At 35.2% G+C, this 20,733-nt stretch overlaps 1 protein-coding gene across 19 annotated transcripts in view; it reads right to left on the bottom strand.

The window, feature by feature from the left end:
- MIA2 (MIA SH3 domain ER export factor 2) overlaps positions 1-20,733 on the bottom strand; it is a 118,149-nt gene that overhangs the window by 39,304 nt on the left and 58,112 nt on the right. For 16 of the 19 annotated variants that reach the window (XM_025391675.1, XM_025391676.1, XM_025391681.1 and 13 more), the window contains 9 exons: positions 19,739-19,849; positions 19,045-19,116; positions 18,094-18,198; positions 13,319-13,441; positions 10,963-11,083; positions 9,685-9,731; positions 8,822-8,912; positions 4,645-4,783; positions 173-274 (listed from right to left, as the gene is read on the bottom strand). In XM_025391675.1, coding sequence (XP_025247460.1) covers positions 173-274; positions 4,645-4,783; positions 8,822-8,912; positions 9,685-9,731; positions 10,963-11,083; positions 13,319-13,441; positions 18,094-18,198; positions 19,045-19,116; positions 19,739-19,849 — 911 coding nt within the window. Of the gene's footprint in view, positions 1-172; positions 275-4,644; positions 4,784-8,821; positions 8,913-9,684; positions 9,732-10,962; positions 11,084-13,318; positions 13,442-18,093; positions 18,199-19,044; positions 19,117-19,738; positions 19,851-20,409; positions 20,437-20,733 lie in introns of all 19 variants that reach the window. The other 3 variants (XM_025391677.1, XM_025391687.1, XM_025391679.1) reach the window with 2 other exon arrangements.

Here is a 20,733-nt window from a genome sequence, read left to right as displayed (position 1 = left end):
TGAGCAAGAAATCTGAATGAAAAGTGATGAGACAAAAATTTTTTTTTTTTTGTCTGTACCACCTGTCAGATTTTAAAATGTTTTCTATTTTCATTTATTATTTTTTCTGGCATTAAGTTTTTTAGATACTCTTCCCATCCCAATAAAGACACCGGGAAAACGTATTTAATACCTATAGGTCTCCAGCTCTTCAGTGGCATGGCTGATCTTTTCGTCTACTTTAGAAAGTTTCTCTTCTTTCTCTAACCGGTAATTTTCCTCTACTGTTAATTTCCTTAAAAACAAAAAATGTTTTAATTCTCTTAATACATGTCATAAGATAATCAATTCTTTTTAATTGTAGCAAAACTGGTGATTCCTATAAAATGATTTCTAAAATACCACTGAAAACATTACCTACAACGAAAAACAAAGTACCTGTATAAATATTCCTGGTGTGAAATTTAATATTAAAAACCGAAATTGTAAAGCATTGTGCCTAATACATAACTACAGTTTCAAGAGTTTTCTATATAAATTTATCTTAAAAACAGGATCAAAGATATATTTAATAAAAACTATTATGACTATCACTTATCAAGTCTTTCTGTATAAACAAGCATGACATTTGCTAGTAAGAAGTCACCAATTAATCAAATGTGTTTCATTAATTTTTATATTGGTTAGTGTTAGGCTTCCAGGTGAGTATACACACACACACACACACACACACACACACACACACAATTATAATTACAATGAACCCAAAGTAAAGAGTAGTAGTAGCAGTCCTATTTACTACATGTTCTATTAATAATAACTTATTGAGCCATTAGTATGTGCCAAAAACTGTTCTTAAACTTTTGCATGTATTATTTAATTACCACAACAGCTCTACAAGAAGGGTGGTACTGTTATTCCCATCTTACAAAAACGAAAATGAAGCACAGAGAAATCATTAAACCAAGACCTAGAGCTCATAAGCAGTGACTCTTTTATGCTGTAACACCCATGTTGTTTCATTTCACATACTGTCATTAATAACCTTGGTCACCCAAGAAACATTTATTGAATACCACAGGAAAACACATTTGGAGTCCTAAATGGGTAACTTCCCTCCATCATGAATTTTGAGAAGGAACAAGACAAACAACTGAAGAAGTCTTGCGGCATAGCAGTAAATGTTTTGTATTCTACACACTATATTACCTATTGCTTAGAAAGCATTCCCTAAAGTCAATCACATTCACGGATGTTGTAAAAAAAAAAAAGTCATCTCCTTAGGAAAAGCACGAAAGTGAGATGGGCATGGATATGGAAGAGAGATGTGCTTTTACAGACCATGTAGACTGAAGATAGCTAGAAATTCTTTCACACCCCTCCTGATAAAAGGTGAGGTCTATATAACTTCCCATTGAATTTGGGTGGGCCTATTAATAATAGAAATTACACTGTGAAAAGAGACCTGATGATATGACTTAAAAATATCATATCTTGGCCAGGCGCAGTGACTCATGCCTATAGTCCCAGCATTCTCAGAAGTTGAGGCAGACAGATCATGAGGTCAGGAGTTTGAGACCAGCCCGGCTAACATGGTGCAATCCTGTCTCCACTAAAAATACAAAAATTAGCCGGGTGCGGTGGCGGGCGCCTGTAGTCCCAGCTACTCGGGAGGCTGAGGCAGGAGAATGGCATGAACCCGGGAGGCGGAGGTTGCAGTGAGCCAAGATCGCGCCACTGCACTCTAGCCTGGGGGTCACAGTGAGACTTCATCCCCCAAAAAAAAAAAACAAAAGTAACACATCAAGCTTGTAGGTCCTACCATTTCATTTGTTTCCACTATTAAATTTGGGAAAACGGTATATCAGTCATGAAAATCATCAGGCCAACATCTAGACTGAACTTAAATTATACTATATGCAGCAAAAATACAAATTTAACATTTCACTGGTACTATCAACTCAATATTCTACTCTGAAGAAGTACCAATGGCATAATTCATTGAATTTCAGTAGCAAGTAGTTTAACTTAAATATAAGAAGGAAATTTAAAATATTTTAGGAATTTAAAATAATTTCAAACTAATGAATGAAATCATGTGAACAACACACACAACTAGGATACTACTCAGTTTCCTATCCTTTAAAAATCTAAAGAAAATACCTTTTCTTTGAAGTGTTAAACATTACTCATCAAAATTCTATAACCAACCATATACTTTTTTTATTCAAAAGATACACTCAAAAATATTTCTTTCACCTCAATCACTTATATCCAAGTTTTACTTTAATACCTTTCATTCTAACATAAAAAGAAGGGCCCACTCGTAGGTATACTGGCTGAAAAACCATGAGGTTATACTGTAATTCTTCCATTTTGTCAAATTTATTCTCTTGCATACCCTGAGCAGTCCCAAATGGCCAAAGGTTCATAACAAATAACAACTTTTTAATTGTGAACTGAATCCAAATTATGACTGAAGTACAGAACTTGGCAGTGAATGAGCCAAGCACTACCCAGCATCCTGATCTCAAAGCAGCATTAGTACTCTCTACCAGTTTCCAAATATATAAAGTAGACTGTCATTATTTGTGCTAGTTATGTTCCACAAAGTCACTATAAATCGTAAATTAGCAAATACTAGATCACTGCTCCCAAGCGTAATACAGGGTTAGCTTCCTGCTATAGCCTCTGGTCACAAATATTTTATCAACCAACCAATATATAACCTTGTTTTTTGTGCGCTTCTGTTTAAAGATACCTTACTTAACATATATTGTTAATTTATTGACATTGAACTCACAGCCAAAAGCACTGTACTTCATGCCTAAACAAAGGTTATCTAACACATGTATTTTCTCTGTAACACACATCACAGCCTTCTTGTGCTTCAAAACACCACATAGCAGTTCAGCACTATGCTTAGGGGGCATTTAAAATAGCTTAATCACCAGCAAAAAGCATAAAAATGTAAAAAATGAGGTACTAAATATACTGTAAAAGGACACTTGTTTACAGAATGAGAGATGAAACAAGAAAGCAGAGCATTGCCTTGTTTGACCTCAGCTGGGAACATGCACATTGGGCAACTCCAATTTTTCATCATTCGGAATGTGTTCATGAATGGCTGCAAAAGCTCTGCATGTATTGATCTGATTTACAAATAAATTTTAGCAAGTAAGTGAATTCACAAATACAGATTCTATAAATAATGAAGAACAACTGTAATAACTTTCATTAAGAGCCTAAAGGAACCTGAAAGTCTGTTACATCTTATTACCCTTTACAATGAAAAACATATGTGTTATTTGAAAATCTAGAGTCTTCAGATATCTCAAGGGTCTTCAGTGTACTTAGGCATTTAGGCAACAGCATGCACACACACACTCTCCTTCACTCCAACATATAAAGGCACTGAACATATTTGTACATACATTCAACAAACATGTACTGAACAGCTATCATGTGTCTCACGTGCTTTAGGCACTGGGAACACAGAAGTGAAGAAAATAATTCTCTCTCAGAGTTCATATTTAATGTAGGGAAGATAAAAGAAAGAAAAGCAATCAATCATCAGAGGACAATAAGAGCTATGAGGCAAAATAAGGGTATGAAGAATAGCAGGTATTATTTTAGTTAGAGTAGCCAGGGAAGGATTCTTTGAGGTAACATTTGAACCCAGGCCTAATAAAATGAAGAACTGAGCCATGCAAATATATAGGAAACATCATTCCAAGCAGAAGAAACAAGTGCAAAAGACCCTGAGGTCAATGTGCTAAAGAGCATCAAAAAGGCCAGTGTCGGATGGAGGGTACTAAGAGGAAAATGAACATGAATAAGCTAAAATTGAAGAGGTGGCCAAGGGTCCAATCCTGTACTGTCTTGTAGACCAAGATATAAAAGCTGCGGGTTGAGTGTGATATAAAGGCACCTGGGGATTTTGAGCACAAGAGTGACCATACTCACAATTCACACTTTAAGGGTCATCCTGCATGCTGCAGAGAAAACAAAGTGCAGGAGAAAGGGTGGAAAGAAGGAGACTACTCATAAGGCTACTGTAATAAGCCAGATGTTAACTACTGATGACTAGACTAATATGGGAGATAGTAAAAAGTGATCAGATTCAGGCTATAAAAAAGCTGACAGGATTTAATGACAGAATAAATAGGAGATATAAAAGCAAGAAAGAAGTCAAAAATGGCTTGAGGAGCCACCCTATATAACTAAGTAAAGGACACTGCCATTTACTAAGACAAGGAACACTTGGGCAGAAGCAACTTGCACAGAACAGAGAAATCCGTTTTACATATATCAGAGATGGAATTAAATGGGCAGTTCGATCAAGAGTGTCCACTCAGAAACCCTGCCAGTATTAGGAAGTTTAAGGAAATAATTTGCTGACTACTTACTAGAAGCTAAAGAGGATTCGTTAACTAGCTTGGAAATTCCAACATCATTTACAATATTTTCTTTGTTGAAAACAAAAGTGTTTCCAGATTTATTGAAAAGTATTCCAGATCAAATACCTTTCTTAAAAATAAGTTGATGACATACAATCTAATCACAAATTGAGAACTTTCAGTAATCGCTACAGGTAACCATGTAACATGTATCCCTAAAGCTATTTTACTTGCTGTTCAATGGAGTTAACATAATTTTCATTACCTGTGGAGTTTCATTTCATTTTCTTGATATAATTCAGTCATTACTTTTAGTTTCTGTTGAAGCTTCTGATTCTCATTTTCAAAATGTGTGTTTTCTGACTGCAAAGATGCTTGTTCAGTCTGAAGACTTTTAATATGCTCTATATAAAAAGTTTAAGTCATAATCAAAGGAGTAAACATTTTGAGATGCATACTAACATTTCAGAAACATAAAAATTACTAAAAATAATAAATTATTAATAAACTGAACTCTATCCAATAACAGAAAATCTATAAGGTATTTTGATTACCTGAATGCTTTTATTGTTATTAGTTGATTGACACATAAAAACTGTACATATTTATGTGGTACAGTGTGATATTTCAATACAAGTATTCAATGTGTAATAATCCTATCAGGGTAATTAGCATATCCATCACCTCTAACATTTGTCATTCGTTTATGTTATGAACATTCAAAATCCTCTCTTCTAGCTATTTAAAAATAACAATATGACAAAGTAGATCTAAGAAAAAGAAAAATAAATATAAAGTTAACTAGTCACCCTACAGTGCTATAGAACACTAGAAATCGTTCCACCTATCTAGTTATAATTTTGTATCTGCTAACTAACCTCTCCCTAATCCGCTACCCTCTATATTTCCCAACCTCATATTACTATTACTATTCCACTCTCTACTTGTATAAGATCAACATTTTTAGCTCCCATATATGAGTGAGAACATGTGCCATTTCTCTTTCTGGTGTGGCTTATTTCACTTAAAATAGGCTCACTCATGTTGCCACAAAACAGGATCCCATTATTTTTTGATGACTGAATAGTGTTCCACTGAGTGTATTAATATTTTAATTAAGGAGCTATATAAATTGTTTTAATTTTGGCCGGGCACAGTGGCTCATGCCTGTAAATCTCAGCACTTTGGAAGGCCGAAGTGGGTGGCTCACTTGAGGCCAGGAGTTCAGTATCAGCCTGGCCAACATGGCAAAACTCTGTCTCTACTTAAAATACAAAAATTAGTCAGGTGTTGTGGGGCACGCCTGTAATTCCAGCTACTTGGGAGGCTGAGGAAGGAGAACTGCTTGAACCTGGGAGGCAGAGCTTACAGTGAGCCACGATCACACCAATGCACTCCAGCCTGGGTGAAAAAGCGAGACCCTGTCTCCAAAAAAAAAAAAAAAAAAAAACAAACTTCTAATTTTTATTATTATTTATAGGATTCCCAAAACCTTAAACATTCTAATTCTAGCATCTAATTTTCAATTTTGGAGCTAAATGCCACTAACTTTCTCAGGAAGGTCTTGGAGATAAGAGTTTTAAAGGGAGATATTGTAGTTCAACATTCCCTGTAAAACTATTTCCAGGTGATGAATAATGCCTGTTTTTATCTAGTAAAAACTTTATCTCTCAATAAATACTTAAATTCTACCTAGCCCTCCCTTTTAAGCTAAAATTTTGACATATAAGTCAAGCCAGAATTCTGGATCTTCTCATAACAAACGCTGAAACATACTCCTAGTTTAAAGCAGATCAAGACCAGAGAGAAAAATACCAACTTTAAGCTTTGTTTCAACTGCTAAACCATCTTTAAAAAAATCTATAAAATAAAAATGAATAATTCTAAATAATTATGAATGCTTTATAATTTATGCACCAATTTTTTAAAAAAAACCTCCTTTCTCTTCTAAAATAATTACCTCAACTCTGAGCTCCTCCAAAATTGAAGTACCAACTCTGAACATCTCTAATATTAAGGTACCAAGATAATAACCTCAACTCCTCTAAGATGAAGGAAGGTATCATCTCCCATAACATGTATATGAATCACCACCACAAATCTTAACAGACAAAACTCAATCTGCCTAAAGAGGAAAGTTTTGGAAATCGTATTAACAAGCATGAAAATTTTAGTAATTACATGTAATGGTATTTAATTATTCTAAAACCCTCATGACATGGTTTGGCTTTGTGTCCCCATCCAAATTTCATGTTGAATTGTAATTCCCAATGTTAGAGGTGGGGCCTGACGGGAGGTGATTGGACCAAGGGGGTGGTTTCTAATGGTTTATCACCATCCTCCTAGTGCTGTCTCCCGCTAGGTGATAGAGTTCTCAAGAGATCTGGTTATTTTAAAGTGTGTAACACCTCCCCCTTCACTCTCTTCCTCCTGCTCCCACCATGTAAGACGTGCTAGCTTCCCCTTCGCCTTCCACCATGACTGTAAATTTCCTGACGCCTCCCCAGAAGCAGAAGCCTGTCAGCCTGCAAAACCATGAGCCAATTAAACCTCTTTTCCTTACAAATTACTCAGTTTCAGGTAGTTCTTTACAGCAATGTGAGAATGGACTAATATAACCCATTAAACATACAAACCAAAATAACAGTTTACATAAATCTTTAAATATTAAATGATTAAATGTATAGGAAATTGTATGTAACTATCTTTCCACAGAAATTTTTTAATCTACATCAGAAAAAAAAATTCATTGACCTAGGCTTTAAGCCATTGCCAAGAACAATCACATAAAGAAATTAACGTTGGGTATTATCTCTATTAAAATTCAATCATCCCTACTGTAAAACAAATAAGCAAACTACAACCCAATACTTAATGTATTTATGTACTCCTTTTTTTTTTTTTGAGACAGAGTCTCGCTCAGTCACCTAGGCTGGAGTGCAGCGGTGCAATCTTGGCTCACCCCAGGTTCAAGAGATTCTCATGCTTCAGCCTCCCAAGCAGCTGGGACTACAGGCATGTGCCACCACGCCTGACTAATTTTTGTATTTTAAGTAGAGACAGCGTTTCACCATGTTGGCCAAGCTGGTCTTGAACTCCCCAGCTCAAGTTATCTGTCCACGTTGGCCTCCCAAAGTGCTGGGATTACAGGTGTGAGCCACCATGCCTGGCCATATTTTTGTACTTCTACTCTAGCTATTTTGTTTTGAATTGTGACTTAAAGACCACTGTAAATGATTACGAGAAAAGGCAGAAACAGTTTAGAGGAAAATCTTCATGCTAGGAATAAAAGATCAATTACAGAAATTTATCTTTCATGATCCATTAAAAAAAGTTAGATTTGGAAGAAGAGTACAGGCAGACATAGAGTCTCCAAATATTAATCTATGAAAAAAAAACAAAGATTTGCCAGGAAACTGTATTAAGGAGTGGGACAGCTGGTGAGCAAATTTCCTTGCTACTCTGGCACTTTGTACACACGTTTTTTCAAATACCACTTCCTTGAAAGTAAGCTATCTTTTCCTTCTGTGAATCTCCCATGGCTTTTAGTACAATGCTTTACATATAGCAACATTCTCTTAAACTAATACTAATGTTTCTCTAAATCCAAAAATAATCCAATTACTAAAATCATGTGAGTAGGGATATAATTGTTTAATAACCTCTATCTTTGGTGGTTCAATCTTTTAAAATAGTATTATAAATGTAGTTCACATACTGTAGAAGTTTTTGAAAATACAGATAAGTAAAAAGAATATAAAAATCTGTCCATAATCCCATATTCAGAGATAATCATTGTTGACATTTGAGTATGTCCTTCCAAATGTATATAGTAAAACTTTTTACTTATTCTTTTTTATTTTTATAAAATGAGATGCTATTTATGCCAACTTTAAAATTTTTCAAACATATTGACGGAACTTGTTTACTTTTTGAAAATACAAACACTATCAGCAAAATAAACATAAATGTTTTCAATTAAAACAAAACCTTTGTTTCTACAGGTCTAACATCACTCTTGTATGTGCTAATATACTATGTATGTACATTAAAGGAACAAATCTTACTGCAAGTAGTACCACTACTGAAGATCAATTTTTCAATTAACAGAGATTTTAAACATTAAGTTTCAATTTGCTACTTTTTAACATCTAAAACATAACAAACACATAGCACTGTAATTCAAAGATAAATACAGTTTTACATGTGTTTTTAAAAATTTCATTATTTTAACTTCACATAAATACAGAGGAAATCAATATACCTTTAGCAACAATGACAACAAAAACCAGGACTGTTTCACAAATACCTAACAAGAACAAAAGTTAAAATATATATATAATTGGATCTTCCCAAAATTAATTCAATTAATTTTTACCATTCTCTGAAAGGAGGTGTACTTACTTAGAAAAACATCAAAAGTGTGTATATAGATGACCTACCTGTAAGCTCTTCCTTTGTTTTATCAACTTCAGATAACTGAATATAAATTTGGTTTCTTTCTCCTTCTAAGGTTTTCAAAGAAGCATTTAACTTTAAAGAAGGGAAGAAGGAGAAAAGTAACATTAATTAGTTATACAACAACAACAAAAATAACATAAAACCTCACTATAACAACCCCAACACTTTTTAAGCTCTTTTATCATTTTGATGAAATTATCACCTGGAATACAGAAACCAATAATGCAACTTCCATCTTAAAAAAACCAGCAAAGTCATCAATACTTGTAAATCTCAGAACAAGGGATAGAGAAAAGTAGTGAATGCTTTTCACTGGATGCTTAAGAAAGTGACTATTTTCATTCTATTTACTTTCAACAAAAGTTTTTATTAAAGCAGCCTTCAAACTACATTACCAAGACTTCACATAGATCAGCAAAAATGAGAATACCACTACTAGGGTGGAAAAGAGAAGGAATAAACCAGAAAAAAAGGAATCTAGTATTTACTTAAAATAGGATATAGGGCAGAAGGGGTAAGAAAATACTGAGACTAGAAGAAAAAGAATGCACTGAAGGAAGTATGAGATAAAATACAAGAAACATTTTAAATATATTCTTATCTGAAAAAATGAATACAGAACTTGGAATTTTTTATTTCGATAAATTCCAAAAATTATATGAACTTCTAAAGTTAATAACTTAAAGTAAAAAGTAATTGACGATGAAAATTCTGGTAATTTCTTAAATATTTTTATATGGGAACAATAAAATGGATTTTTTAAACAGTTACTATAAAGGAGACAGGAGTAATCCATGTTCTCTTTCTTCCTCCTTATTCTTTATATGTATCTAATAGCACAAACCTTAGCAGCATGAATCAGTTTCTTCAAAGCTCCTTTTGGAGGATTATCTACAGTGAAAATCAAAAGCACAACAATGATTTGGGAAAATAGTACGATATGACAATAGACATCAAAATGAGTTTATCAGTTCACTCAACCAGAAACTTATAATCCCTCTTCTTGCTACAATAAAGCATTTGGTATAAAGCAGAATGGCCTTGGACCTGCTTCCAGGAAGCTAAACAATAAAAGCACTGAAGTGCCATATCATTTAACAATGTTCTCCAGCTCTAACTCGAAGAACAGACTTATAACAAGGATTCGATATTCATCTAAATATAGACCACAATCGTTAACTATTCTTGGATTCTTACAGCGTCCAAAATATGAGTAAAATTATAACCCAAGTTAAAACAACATTAAACAAGCATGAGTTTTCTCAAATAGAGAAAGAATTATTTCATATACGATCAAGTAGAAATGAAAAAGTATAAACAGAACTTTATATACTTATTTTAGGGATGTAATTTTTTCCAACATATTAATGTTATGAAAAACCTTTTAATCGCACTTTTTTCTCCTTAATAAATTTGTTAATTATGCAGGGGGTTGAGGAAGAGAACAGAAAAATAACAAAAAAGTCTGAAGAACTACTACTGGTGTAAAATGAGAGAGGGGTACATGGGGCCTCTGTACTAGTTTTAGACCTCCCTATGATGCCATATTTCAAAATAAAAAGGTTTTTTCCAGGTCAAAGGAATTGGTGTGAGAATACAGTAAGTGGCTATAGTGAAACTAACTTTTGCCACTTTCACCAACTTCAGAGCACAACCAGCAATGGCAATAACAATTTGAATGGCTAAGATTAAAAGTACTGTAACCATCTGAACCTCTGACGAAAGCAAAACAAGTATCCTGAAGTATTCATTTATAGAACACTCATTTCTCAAACTAGTCATTCATCCATTTGATTAGCTTACAGTACAGGGAAAAACAGGTATTGAAATGATTATGATGTAATTTTGAAAGTGGCTATAATAAAGATATGTATAATACACAAAGAAAACAAAGCAGGGAGGCTGTAAGTGTGTCTGAGCAGCTGGAAAAAGACTTACTGAAAAGGCAATGCTCCAGCTGAAGCTAAACTACAAGGGATGGTGAGAAAGGACAGTATGTTGCAGACAGACAGAATGTGCCAAAGTAAAAGCATATAAAGAACATGGTGCACATAGGGGAAAAAAAGGAAATAGAAGAGCTAGTCACCATTTTAGCAAAAGGAGATGAGTCATGACTTAATACCTAAGTAAGCACCATTTTCTGATTCACTGTTCATTTCTAATTCCAAGTTATCATCATCCGTTATGTCTTCTCCAAGCACAGCAGCCCAATCTTTCATCTTTAGCAAGCGTTCAGTCAGAGTCTTGACATTTAACAAAGGGGAAAAACAGAGAGAGTAATGCCTTATGCTAAGAGCTTTACAGCTTCTGAATGTCCAGTTATAGTTTAAAAATCAATCCACATAAATAACAACACAAGAGCTCTTATTTTCCACCTCTTGAGATATTGTAAAGTCTTGAGAAATGATAACATTTATTGACTATTAAACTCTGCAAGATAAAAACCAAAACTAGTTATTCCCAAATCAAGTATAGTACATATTAATATCATGCAACTAAAAAGTAGTAAAATATTTTTGTGTATGACATTTCTCACATGCCACAAATAACAGTGGCCTAATTAACATAAGAGTAAATTCTGTGTGACACCAAACACATCTACAGTGAGATACATAATGTATAAAAAGATCGTAGATTTTTACTTGATTTATTCAAGGAAACAATTAGCTGAGGAGTTCAACTGAGATAAAGACATTTATAAAATAGAATTTGAATGGAACATTAGAGGTTTTCCAAAAGTACTTTTTGAATTTTGTTGAATAAAGAATATTTTCCAACACTACAGATAATCAAATGACGTGTCACGTATTCCTCTGGAGGAACCCACCTAAAAATAATGCACTGCTCTACAATTTTCACCCTTTGATCTCCTCCCTCTCTTCAGAGTTCCAAACACAAATAACATAGCCTATACCTTTGAGCAGAGCTTGAGGTTAGCATTTCATTCTTGTTATCTTTAAAAGAATCCCAAATCCTTTAGTAGAGGAAGTTTAGAAAAAATAAACCAATATGTCACAGCCGGGTGTGGTGGCTCACGCCTGTAATCCCCACACTTTTGGAGGCTGAGATAGGTGGATCATCTGAGGTCAGGAGTTCAAGACTAGCCTAGCCAAAATGGTGAAACCCCGTCTTTACCAAAAATACAAAAAAATTAGCCAGGCGGCCGGGCGCGGTGGCTCAAGCCTGTAATCCCAGCACTTTGGGAGGCCGAGACGGGCGGATCACGAGGTCAGGAGATCGAGACCATCCTGGCTAACATGGTGAAACCCCGTCTCTACTAAAAAATACAAAAAACTAGCCGGGCGCGGTGGCGGGCGCCTGTAGTCCCAGCTACTCGGGAGGCTGAGGCAGGAGAATGGCGTGAACCCGGGAGGCGGAGCTTGCAGTGAGCAGAGATCCGGCCACTGCACTCCAGCCTGGGCGGCAGAGCGAGACTCCGTCTCAAAAAAAAAAAAAAAAAAAAAAAAAAAAAAGTTAGCCAGGCATATTGGCACATGCCTGTAGTCCCAGCTACTCAGGAGGCTGAGGCAGGAGAATCACTTTAACACAAGAGGCAGAGGTTGCAGTGAGCTGAGATGGTGCCATTGCACTCCAGCCTGGGCGACAAGATTGAAACTCTGTCTCCAAAAAATATATATATACACACACACATATATTTTTTTACTTTATATATATATAATTTATATATATAGGACTTTATAAATATATATAAGTACACATATTTTATATATATTATATATTATTTAATATATATTTTTATATGTAATATATATTATTTACTAAATATATGTGTGTGTGTGTGCCAAATTCTAAATAAAAGAAAGCTGGAATTTTGAAAATATTCTTAGCAGCAACATAACTAGCATAAATCCATCACTTTCAATATGACAACATCACTGTGTAAATTATAGAACATTAGTTTTACATAGTATTTGATACACGTGAGTATCTGTATTTACCAGCATTAAGACTTTTTAAATGAGTAGGAAATGAAAAAAGTCAAAAAATCCTAAGTGTAATATCAATTATTTTATTCCTACAATTAGAGTCAAGTTTCAATTAAATTTATTTTTTAAAAGTATTCCTCTCCATGAAAGTACATACACCAGTTAAAGATATTCAATTAATATATATAACTATGTGTCCAATTTCTCAAACTCTTCCAACCTTCTAACAGGAACAGACAGCATCCTGAAGAGAAACAGTAAAAACCATTATTTTTATTTCTTTATTAAATACCTAGGCTAAAATACAGGGAAGAAAACAGGACACACAGAATATTCATATAAGTATGTATGTGTGTATGTGCATGTACATACTGCAAATATGTAAGTATTCAAGAAACATTTGAAAATCTGGCCAAATACGTTATAAAAATATGTTGTGAAAATAAAAGCTGCTAAAAACTAGTTTTCAAACTTCAGAGTTAGTGTAAAATTCTAGCCAACTTGGTCACTAAAACCAGTAGAGCCATTTACCTTGATGTGATTTTCTTTATCATTTAGAACCTGTTCTGCATGTACTTTGGAGTCTTCAAATGTTATTTTCTGTTTATTAAGTTCACTCACTTGTTCTTTCCATACTTCGGCTTCTTGCAAAAGCTGAAAATGAAAATTTTAAAAATGCAACTCATTACATACGTGAATCATTAAAAGATACTAAGAAGGCATTGTGTAGCCACTTAAAAAAGAAAGACATGGCTCCTGTTTTCAAAGAACTTTCAAAATGGGGTAGTGTAAAATAACAAACACATTCTTCAACTAGTTTATATCATATATTTATATCAAATAAAGGTTTTCTGAGTTATACATATCTTAGATTTGATCATTTCTTACCGTTCCTCATATCCCATATAAAATGTCATGCCTTACTTGCATTAAAATTTATTTTTTAAATCATTGTGCAATTTTGTACTTAAAATAATCAATCTTTAGAAATACCACCAGCCTGGCCAACATGGTGAAACCCCGTCTCTACTAAAATACAAAAATTAGCTGGGCGTGGTGACACATGCCTGTAGCCCCAGCTACTCGGGAAGCTGAGCCAGGAGAATCACTAGAACCCAGGAGGCAGAGGTTGCAGTGAGCTGAGACTGTGCCACCGCACTCCAGCCTGGCAACAGAAAGAGACTCCATCTCAAAGAAAAAATAATAATAATAACATTAATCTAGAACAGACCAGATTCTGCACAAACAGTATTCTACTACATATACAGGAAAGTATATTCTACTACATACACTACATATATTCTACGACGTATACTACATATACAGGAAAGGAAAGCCTTTCTGAACATGACAAAAAGTAAAGATCATCATAAAAGGCAGACTTGACTATATAAAGCTTAAAAGCTTCACAAATCAAATATAACACAAATGAAATTTAAAGACAAATAACTAGAAAGGAATTCTTTTTTTTTTTTTTTTTTTTTTTTAGAGGCAGGGTCTCATTCTCTCATTCAAACTGGACCATAATCTTAACTACTGGGCTCAAGATATTCTCTCACCTCAGCTTCCCAAGCAACTAGACTACAAACACATGTCACCATACCCTGCTAATTTTTTTATTTTTATTTTTTGTAGAATCAGGGTCTTGCTCTGTTGCTCAGACTGATCTTGAACTCCTGGCCTCAAGTGATCCTCCCACCTGGACCTTCCAAATCACTGGGATTACAGGTGTGACCCACTGCACCCCACCAAGAAAGTATTCTCGTAACATTTGTAGCAGAAGGTTAATAACCTTAGCACGCAAAGAGCTCTTAGACCTCAATAAGAAAAATAGGCAAAGAAAAAAAAAGACTGAGCGGGCAATTCACAAAAGAAATGGCTCATATATATGAAAAAGTCTAAATTTATTCAGTCTTTGAAACTATGTTCTACCAAAGAGTAATTATTGGATTTCTCTGCAAAACTAAGGCTTCATTAGCATATTTCCTAACACATGAAAAGTAACCCTTTTCTATGTATATATAACAGAATCAGATGATACAGGTAAAAACAAATGAGAATTCAGGAAACAATTCACATTTGGTGATTAGGTCATCTCTCATGAGGCAATAAAGAGACTTGAGTACACAGTATGCAGTATTAAAACATGAGAGAAGGAGTGTATTAGAACATGGCATCAGTGAATACAGTTTGTTTCAAGAACTTTGATTATTACAAGGGAGTTAGATGAAAGCAGTTGTAAAGAGTAAGACTAATCTAGGTGAAATATTTTCCAAGGTGGAAACATGGCAAATTTAACACAGGGTTTACCACCACTTTCTACCCAAATCTATTAAAATGGCAGAAAACAGATTTTTTTTTTCAAAGGCATAAACCCACGAGGAAAAAAGAATAGGAGATGAGACAAAAGATACTTGTAGAAATAGAAAATGGAAAGAGATGGAAGTGTGATAAAAAGACTCAACCTACTAGAGAGAACTAAAATCTAAGCCAGAACGTAGGAACACCCAAAAGTAGGCTGATTTGATATACCCCAGAAAGGCTCACGATTTGAAGGCACAAATAGTAGGGAAAATAAGCAGGATTGGAAAAAAGGAGGACTGGCCAAAAGTCTGTATAAAAAGCAGTTGGAAAGCCTCCCATGACATAAATATATACACATTCTTATTCTCTCATTCATTCTCTATCTCTGTCTCTTACACACACACACACACACACAAAAACACACACACACACAAACACACACACACACACAGACACACACAGACACGCAAAACCCTACTGGGTTATTCTTTGGAGAGGTAGAACCTGAGACTCTGGGACATCTATCCAGGTAAAGGTGGAAATAACATACTGAAAACATAAAAGTACTGAGAGGAAACTGACTTACTGAACAGTCAGACACCAGCACTCTTTTCCTGACTGAGTTGCAAGACTGTTGGCAAATAGGCTTACATCTCCCAAATGGGAAATGTGGAGGACTCATCCCCGTGCAAACGGTTGTCAGACACCAACAACTGAGAATCCTCCAATTATAAATACCCTAACCTGGCCAGGTGCAGTGGTTCCTGCCTGTAATCCCAGCACTCTGGGAGGCCGAGGCAGGCAGATCACTTGAGGTCAAGAGTTCAAGACCAACCTGGCCAACATGGTGAAACCCCATCTCTACCAAAAACACAAGAATTAGCCAGATGTGGTGGTGCATGCCTGTAATCCCAGCTACTTGGGAGGCTGAGGCAGGAGAATCACTTGAACCCAGGCAGCAGAGGTTACAGTGAGCCGAGATAGCGCCCTGAACTCCAGACTGGGTGACAAAGTGAGACTCTGTCTCAAAAAAAAAAAAGAAAAAAAAGAAAAGAAATACTCTAACCAGAATATCCTATAGAAAAGCCCGCCAACAGCTGGGTGCAATGGCTCACGCTTGTAATCCCAGCACTTTGGGAGGCCGAGGTGAGTGGATCACCTGAGGTCAGGAGTTCAAGACCAGCCTGGCCAACATAGTGAAACCCCATCTCTAGTAAAAATACAAAAAATTAGCCGGGCGTGGTGGCAGACGCTTATAATCCCAGCTTGGGAGGCTGAGGCAGGAGAATCACTTGAACCCAGGAGGCGGAAGTTGCAGTGAGCCAAGATCACTCCAGCCTGATCAGCAAGGCGAGACTCCATCTCAAAAACAAAAAAAGAACAAAAACAAAACAAAACAAAACAAAAGAAAACCCCGCCAGTGGCCAGGCACGGTGGCTCGCACCTGTAATCCCAGCACTTAGGGAGGCCAAGGCGGGTAGATCATGAGGTCAAGAGATGTGTAATGATCTGTAATTTCAGGGAAGAGGAAACAATAAAAAGATATTAAAAGCTTCCAGGGAGGAAAAAAGCAGATTACCAAATATATCCAATTATCTGAATAGCTTCTGACTTATTAAAAGCAATACTGGAAAGTCAAGACAATGGAGTGACAGTGTCAAACTTTTGAGGAAAAAAAAATATGCCAACCCAGAATATATTCAACCAAAATATCAACAAGTATGAGAAACAAGACATTTCCAGGCATGTAAGTTCTTAAAAAATTACTTCCTATACCTCTTCCTCAGAAAGTGAACCAAAAGAATTAACCACAAAAGAGCTTAGATATGGGAAATAGAAGATCTAACACAGGAGAAAGACAAGAGGAATCTTTAGGATGGGGGTGAAGTGAAATCTCGGGACACAGAACAGAACACACACCTACAGAATTAGTTCTTATTAAACCAGGAGAGGCCCGAGAAAAAAACTGCTTCAAGAGAAAGAAAATGAAATTAACATATTAAACAAAGCATTTGAAGGCATGAATAAGATACCTGTATCTCTAGAAGACAGCGTACAGATGAACCAGGTAAGTATACAAGAAACAAAACAATTATTAACTCTAAGGAAAATATTGAATAAGACAGAATATGTAATAAGAACAAACCACAAGGCCAGGTGCAGTGGCTCACGCCTGTAATCCTAGCACTTTTGGAGGCCGAGGCGGGCGGATCATGAGGTCAAGAGATGGAGACCATCCTGGTCAACATGGTGAAACCCCGTCTCCACTAAAAATACAAAAATTAGCTGGGCATAGAAGCGCGCGCCTGTACACGCGCCTGTAGTCCCAGCTACTCAGGAGGCTGAGGCAGGAGAATTGCTTGAACCTAGGAGGCAGAGGTTGCAATGAGCCAAGATCACACAACTGCACTCCAGCCTGGCAACAGAGTGAGACTCCGTCTTAAAAAAAAAAAAAAAAAAAACACACAACAACAAAAACAACAAACCATGTGGCTCTGGTGTGAGTAATATTTGGATAACTATAATAACTTAATCACTGAAAAATTTTCCCACTGAAAAGTTACAATTATATTGGCAAAGCAGAAGAAGAAATATACCTGGGAGTATCTATGTATGTGGGCGAGAAACAGGGCAAATGCCACCTCCTCATGTGATCTGCTGCCAGAACTGCTTCTATATTTAGGCCCCAGATCTATAACTTCAATAATCCTCACTCGTATTCTCTGTACCCCTTCAGTCTGGTTTTAAGTTGGTTATGATTACCAAAATGCTAAATGCCCTGGCTTACTTTCCCTGTCCTGGGGGTAGAGGCTGCCAAAAGTATACACTTTGGTATACTATACAAAAGAGACAGACACTGAAATACGTAAGGGAGACTTGTCCTACTCTCGTACTCTCAAGGAAAAGCCTACACTTGTCCCTAGCATGGGTCAGTCATGAGGATGCCAAGAATATTTATAATTACATATTCACAAGTTGAAGGGTCCCTACAGAATACAAACCTGTTTCTCACTTTCCTGCAGTTGAGAATTTTCATTCAAAGCATCTTTTATTGCTATCTTCAGTCGTTCTTCATTCATTTGAAATATCCTGAAGGTCATTTTGGCCTAAGTAAAACAAAAAATATCAAGTTTGTAACAATTAATTTAATACACATCTTTACACATACTCCCTAGAACACAGAATTAAACAAAGCAAAACCATGCCAATATTAACAGCAGAGGCAGCATGGTGTAGCAGAAAAAAGGCTTGTCTAGAATTGCGGTCTAGTCCTGCCTCTCCCACTAACTTGCTACGATGTGACCTTGGACAAACCTCTTGTAACTTTCTATGTACTGTGCAGCAAATTTTGATAACTATTTGTTCTGTCCCCCCTACTAAAATTTAAGCTTCCTGGGGACTTTTTTGTCTATTAATGTTAAGTGTCAAGCAACCAGTCCTCAATATATAGTAATAGCTCAACAACACTTATCCATTGAAAAGATGAACTTTTCTGAAGTAGTGCATGTAAAAAAGAAAATACAAGCTGGGTGCGTTGGCTCATGCCTGTAATCCCAGCACTTTGGGAGGCCGAGGTGGGCTGATCACTCAAGCTCAGGAGTTCAAGACCAGCCTGGCCAACATGGCAAAACCCCGCCTCTACTAAAAATACAAAACTTAGCCAGGTGTGGTGGCGCATGCCTGTAATCCCAGCTACTCAGGAGGCTAAGGCAGAAGAATTGCTTGAACCCAGGAGGTGGAAGTTGCAGTGAGCCAAGATCATGCCACTGTACTCCAGCCTGGGCAACAAAGCCATGCTCATTCATTTAGGTATTATTTAAAAAAAAAAAAAAATACATACCTGGGATCCCCTATATCTCAAATTCTACTATTATATCTTATTTCTTAATTTAAAAAAATTAAATTAAAATGATTTTCAAAAGCAATAGACCTACCAGACTAATTCAACTTACTTCAGCTACTTGTGATTTGAGGGATTTTGACTCATCTTCTAGAGACTGTATCCTTTTAGAAATATCCGCCATCTAGAAAGACAATATCAGGCAATAAATATTTACTAAACTCTAGTTTCCAAAATGCCATAAATATTAGATATACTATTAACCCAACACTTTTGCTCCATAAGCGACAGCTCAAATTAAGAAACCTTCTCAGTTTATTTAGCCATATGCTTAAAGGGATTTTATATGAACATTACATAACTATAATATCTCATATCAACTTTAATATTTCATAACATTTAAGTTATATAGGCTCAAGATAAGTCCACTAACATGTTTTACTAAATAATCTCATATACATCAAGACTTTCGTTAAGATAGGTTTTTTTAAAAGAAAAAGTTATAATTTAATATACATGTTAAGTAATTACAAATATATACTATGTACACGATTATTCAGTTTTTATTTACATGAGCTACTTGCATAGTACATATAGAAATTTTCTATAAAAATATGCAAGAAATTTAACACAGTAACATCTAGGGGGAAGTGAAAAGAGTGGCTCTAGAAAATTTTGCTCCCTACAACCTTCTGTATTCTTTACATTTTTTACAAAAACGTAATACTTTAACCACTATCACATTAATTTTTTAAAGCTCAGTAACTTTCTTTTTCTTATATTCTCCTCAAATAAAAAAGCCTTACCAATTCATCTTGTTCGGAATGTTTACATTTCTCTTCTTTTAGCTCTTTTTCTAGACAGAATATTTCATCCTCAAGTTCAGACTTGGACCTGTTCAGCTTTTCACAGGTTGCCTAAGAGAGAAAGCGAACTTTATAAAACAGATATAAGAATTTTTCATTAGAGAAAATCAGATGAGCATAATCAAAAATATGTACTGTAAGTTAAATAACTTTCATTTATATATTTGCTCATTTTTATAATATCAAAATAACAGCAACTGTAGCAGTGGTCAGCAAACTTCTGTAAAGATCCCGGAAATAAATATTTTAGGCTCATAGGCCATGCAGTCTTTGTCGCAATTACTCAACTATGCCATTGTAGGGAGAAACAAAAGCAATACCTAAATGAAAGCATGGCTGTGTTCCAATACAATTTTTTATTAAAAAAAAGTGGCCCACTAGGCACAGTTTGCCAACCTCTGCTTAAAACCATTATAAAGAAAAAAATGAGAAATAAAGCTAATTTAATATAATTAAAGGCATGACATAAAAAATCAACTAAAAAACCATCAACGCTGCTTCATGATAATATTCCACATTGAATTAAGACCTATTTTCTATGACCTTTTTAATTTAAAATGATTCATTATTGGATTATTCCAACTGGATTTTAAATACTATAATAAACATACCTCTGATATTTGTGATCCTTCAACAAACTTGTTAAAGAAAAATAAACCAAAGATTCAAAGATTTTAATGCAGGCCAAAATAAAAGCAGAACAAATACATGCTACATTACAGTGATTTAAAAACTTGTTTATACATATTACCCCAAATTTGACTATTTCATTACAGGAATTCCCTGACCTGAATCAAAATTACTCTATTGGTTTGATTTTATCTACAGATTCAGCTATCATATTTTTTTAATTGCATTATAGTTTGAATTCAATTATGATTACTATTACTGAAAATACCATGCTAAAAAATTACTAAAATTGAAGATTTTCCAAA

The sequence above is a fragment of the Theropithecus gelada genome, chromosome 7b (genome assembly GCF_003255815.1).
Source record: "Theropithecus gelada isolate Dixy chromosome 7b, Tgel_1.0, whole genome shotgun sequence".
Taxonomy (NCBI): domain Eukaryota; kingdom Metazoa; phylum Chordata; class Mammalia; order Primates; family Cercopithecidae; genus Theropithecus; species Theropithecus gelada.
This window is presented reverse-complemented; position numbering and strand designations above follow the sequence as displayed.